The 5309-nt window shown below is 43.9% G+C and overlaps 1 protein-coding gene across 1 annotated transcript; it reads right to left on the bottom strand.

Moving 5' to 3' along the window:
* Positions 1 to 347: 347 nt before the first annotated feature.
* On the bottom strand, positions 348 to 932 carry LOC122004289 (leucine-rich repeat extensin-like protein 3). The gene has a single exon (XM_042559199.1). The coding sequence runs from the start codon at positions 930 to 932 to the stop codon at positions 348 to 350; it is 585 nt and encodes a 194-aa protein (XP_042415133.1).
* Positions 933 to 5309: the final 4377 nt, after the last annotated feature.

Here is a 5309-nt window from a genome sequence, read left to right as displayed (position 1 = left end):
TAGACAAAATCTAGCCAACCAATTAATCTCAGCATTGTACTCTGTCATGGTGCAATTGTTCTACCGTAGACTCAGAAAATCCTGTCGGTGAGTCGTCTGATATGCCCGTGAAAAGTATCGGCTCTCAAAAGCCTCTCTAAATCTCGCCCAGGTAATGTTCTGCTCGCCTAGGATGGAGCGCTGCATATCCCACCAGATATCGGGCTCATCCCGTCAATGGAAAGTAGCCAGCTCTGCTTTCTCCCACTCGGAGCAAGTCATGTAGAAGAAGGTCCACTCCATAGTCTCTATCCAGGACTTGGCCACACTCGAATCGGTCTCTCCGCAAAATAGTGTGAATCGACTTTTCATTGATTCTGCCAAAGCGGGATCCGTGCTCGTGCCGTAACTATATCAGTAAGGTGAGTAGGGATCGCTGTGAGAACTAGCGGAACCACTGGAGCTGGTACTACAGGTGGTACCGCTGGATAGGCCGGGGGATGTATCCCCGGTGCTGCTGCATAAACAGGGGTAGGTGCCGCTAGTGGCACTACAAGGTGAACATAAGTGGGTGTGGCTGGAGGTATGGTAGGTGGTGGTACCGAATGTGGAGTAACTACTACTACTGGTGTGGGTGCCGGGTGAGCAATAGGCACCGGTGGCGGTGGTGCCGAGTACACCGTAGGCACCGGTGGCGGTGGTCCCGGGTACGCCGTAAGTACTGGTGGTGGTGGTGCGGGGTACACAGTGGGCACGACTGGAGTAGGTGCCGGGTATGTCGGTGGTACCGCTGGTGGTACCGTGAATAAAGTAGGAGTGGGTACAGTGGGTACGGTTGGGGTAGGTACCTTTGAAACCATCGGAGTCTGAGAGCCCGACACGCCTGTAGTACCATGTGGAGTTTGTCCCTGACCAGCAGGCTCAACCCCAACAGATGTCTCTAGCGACTCCATCGCCCGGGTTTCCAATGTCCTCTTGCGTGGATGTCCTGCACCATGTCTCGGAGCATGTGCATTTCGCCTCATATCTGTTAAATTGTATCCCAGATATTACTATTAGTATCAAAATTATAAAAATTAACATTTTACCTATTTACAACCTGGAGATGTTCCGTCGTTGTCCAGTCCCCAATTAGGACATCGGAACTCTGAAATGAGAAAATCGACAAAAATCCATAACGAAATTTCGAAACATGAACATAACGAAAATCCGTACAAATCCGAAAATACCCAGATTGTCTCGCAAAACTGGGCTCTGATATCAAAAATATTGATATCAGATTAACTCAAAAAAAAAATCCAAAACAAAAAGCAAGTATCGTATATCTTGTTCTGATACCAAAAATATTGTCACACCCTAAGTAGGCTCTGCCAGAAGAAATTTCGGCAGCATCTCCCCGGTATGGGTGACAATATGAAACTATTCTACAAGGCCCTCAGGGCCACATATACCTCGGCCAACATGGCCGGAACAATAACAATAAACATAATAAAACAACCACGCAATATATATATATATATATATATATATATATATATATATATATATATATATATATATATATATATATATATATATATATATATATATATACCTCCAATACGAAAACCATAAACAAACATCCAATCTCACCTGTTCTGCCGCCCGGGCAGGCATGTAGCAGAACATATCAAATAAAAACTCATCGACAAATAAAGACCAAACAATATCCATAGACTAGATAGTATAATAAGAAAACCAAAAGACCAAACAAAAATCCTTGCGATCTGGAGGGGGACTAGAGATTGGAACCTCCTGACGGCCTCAACCTGAAATAGTATAAATCAACGGGGTGAGTCAACTCCTCAGTGGGTACCGGCAGACAGGCATAGTAAGATATAACAACTAGTAATAAATATGAGTACAACCTAATGGATATATATATAAAGGAACAATGCAAAACTGAAATAAATGGGAGAAACTATACTAACCAGGACTTGGGTATAAGGTAAACAAGGTCGTCAGACCGAGGAGTATCATGATCCTGTATGCATGTCAATCATAAGCATCCACCAAATATGCAGCAAATAAATAGCAGCAAACACAAGCAATAAATGCAATCATGCATATGATGCCAATGATATGGTCACCCCTGACGCTAGTCAGCCATCTCACACACGGTGGTGAGAGAAAGTGGGTAGGGCTATGACAACCGTGCACTCTGCCATGTCTACTCCTGATGAGTGACCAAGTGGATGAGATGTTGTCAGAGTACACCTATCCTCCTACCCCAAATTATAAGTGGGGGAGCTCAATGCTATCATCTCCCTGAGATAATCCAGAGGAGAGATCCATGTCCTGCTACCACGCTGCATCACACTACCCATGAGTGGACCAACGGAGCCCTTGACAGGGAAACCTGCTGCAATACACCCTACCTAATAAAAACCACTAACTCATGAGTGGTTGTGTGTGCAGATATATGTAACTAACGATGTGCTCAACAATAATAGAGCCGATTATTGCATAGCACACAATCATGTGAAATGGTGCATGACACTAAGCATGGAAATATCCTGATCTTATCCATCTCTATCTAATGTGTACCAAAAGGTATATGGATCAAATAGAATATCCTAGGTACACAGGTCAGGTATAGTAGAATAAATATAGGTCCTGAACATAATGAGGCATGGTATGTCATTACCTTAAGGACATAAATAATCAAAGGAACATGAATGCAAAATCAGGTAATAAATACAGCATGATCATGTAATAGATAATGACATACCAATGCAGAAATAAACATAAATATTACTACTCGTTAAATATTACTATGCATATCAAACGACAATATCCTAAAAGATTAGTCAAAGTACCTGCCTCCAATATAACGCATGCTAAAGGTAATCCCACGCAAGGCAGCGCGTCACAAATCAGAGTCCTGTAATATATCGTACAATATAGTTAAGTTTATTATAAACAAAATAACTAACCAAACCCTTATTTACTAGAAACTCTAATTCATTCATTTAAACCTCGGTTAGCAATTCAAAACGAGTCTAATCCAAAACTTAGATTAGATCCATCATTTAACCCTAATTATTCCATTTTAGATTTAACTCTATACTTAAATCAATTCTAGTGGCAATTCATGTTTCATCCAACCTAAATCAGCCTAATTAAGTCTCTACCTCAAACTCATAACCACTTCACAGCTAGGGTGTTGCTGCCGGAATGGAGGTAGCTACTGGAAATGCACCTCACTGCCCAGATAAAAAAGAACATCGATATTCAACCCAGAAATCTCTACATCACAAAATCCAGCATCATATCAACTTCCCTTACCTCCAAGATCTCAGCTAGGGCACAGGTGAGGTCGACTGTCGGCGCTAGGGCAGAGGGAAAGAGAGCGGCTGCCGGTGGTGACGGGTGGTTGTGTTCGCAGTGGACAGTAGCGACACAACCTCAATTGAGAAGCTGAAATCAGCATCAGGAACTAAGGCACAGCGTGGAGGCGGCCGACGCTGCTTCGCGCGATGACGGCGCTCTGCAGAGGAAGAGGGCGACACCTAGGCATCAACGGTGGCCTTTGGTATTCAACAGAGAGGCATCGACATGAGGATAATTTGGAGCATAGCGGTGTGAAGAAAGGGAAAGGGTTCGGCCGACACAAATCAGAGTCCTGTAATATATCGTACAATATAGTTAAGTTTATTATAAACAAAATAACTAACCAAATCCTTATTTACTAGAAACTCTAATTCATTCATTTAAACCTCGGTTAGCAATTCAAAATGAGTCTAATCCAAAACTTAGATTAGATCCATCATTTAACCCTAATTATTCCATTTTAGATTTAACTCTATACTTAAATCAATTCTAGTGGCAATTCATGTTTCATCCAACCTAAATCAGCCTAATTAAGTCTCTACCTCAAACTCACAACCACTTCACAGCTAGGGTGTTGCTGCCGGAATGGAGGTAGCTACTGGAAATGCACCTCACTACCCAGATAAAAAAGAACATTGAGATTCAACCCAGAAATCTATACATCACAAAATCCAGCATCATATTAATTTCCCTTACCTCCAATATCTCAGCTAGGGCACAGGTGAGGTCGACTATCGGCGCTAGGGCAGAGGGAAAGAGAGCGGCTGCCGGCAGTGTCGGGTGGTTGTGTTCGCAGTGGACAGTAGCGACACAACCTCAACTGAGAAGCTGAAATCAGCATCATGAACTAGGGCACAGCGTGGAGGCGGCCGACGCTGCTTCGCGCGATGGTGGCGCTCTATAGAGGAAGAGGGAGACACCTAGGTATCGACGGTGGCCTTTGGTATTCAACAGAGAGGCATGAACATGAGGAGAACTTAGAGCATAGGGGTGTGAAGAAAGGGAAAGGGTTCGGGCGACGCAAATCAGAGTCCTGTAATATATCCTACAATATAGTTAAGTTTATTTTAAACAAAATAACTAACCAAATCATTATTTACTGGAAACTCTAATTCATTCATTTAAACCTCGGTTAGCAATTCAAAACGAGTCTAATCCAAAACTTAGATTAGATCCATCATTAAACCCTAATTATTCCATTTTCGATTTAACTCTATACTTAAATCAATTCTAGTGGCAATTCATGTTTCATCCAACCTAAATCTGCCTAATTAAGTCTCTACCTCAAACTCACAACCACTTCACAGCTAGGGTGTTGCTGTCGGAATGGAGGTAGCTACTAGAAATGCAGCTCACTGCCCAGATAAAAAAGAACATTGAGATTCAACCCAGAAATCTAAACATCACAAAATTCAGCATCATATTAACTTCCCTTACCTCCAAGATCTCAGCTAGGGCACAAGTGAGGTCGACTGTCGGCGCTAGGGCAGAGGGAAAGAGAGCGGCTGCCGGTGGTGATGGGTGGTTGTGTTCGCAGTGGACAATAGCGACACAACCTCAACTGAGAAGCTAAAATCAGCATCAAGAACTAAGGCACAGCGTGGAGGCAGCCGACGCTGCTTCGCGCGATGGCGGCGCTCTGCAGAGGAAGAGGGCGACACCTAGGCATCGACAGTGGCCTTTGGTATTCAACAGAGAGGCATCGACATGAGGAGAACTTAGAGCATAGCGGTGTGAAGAAAGGGAAAGGGTTCGGCCAATGGGGCTCACGGCGAGAAGGAAAACTAGGGCAGAGCGACTGCGGCTAGGGCACAGTAAGAACGATAACTCGGTAGTGGCTTGCATTTCAATACCGACGCCAGTGGGGCTTCATCGATAACGACAATGGTGGCACGGCGTCAGGCGATGTTGAGAAGTCGGGAGAGAAGGAAGATCGGCAAAGGCAAAGGAGATTGGGA

Source organism: Zingiber officinale, chromosome 7B (genome assembly GCF_018446385.1).
Source record: "Zingiber officinale cultivar Zhangliang chromosome 7B, Zo_v1.1, whole genome shotgun sequence".
In the NCBI taxonomy this organism is placed as follows: Eukaryota; Viridiplantae; Streptophyta; class Magnoliopsida; order Zingiberales; family Zingiberaceae; genus Zingiber; species Zingiber officinale.
The sequence above is the reverse complement of the archived record's forward strand: the minus strand, read 5'-3'. Positions and strand labels throughout refer to the sequence as shown.

Coding starts and splice junctions, on each gene's coding strand:
- LOC122004289 (XM_042559199.1), bottom strand. CDS start 932: ATGGAGTCGCTAGAGACATCTGTTGGGGTTGAGCCTGCTGGTCAGGGA.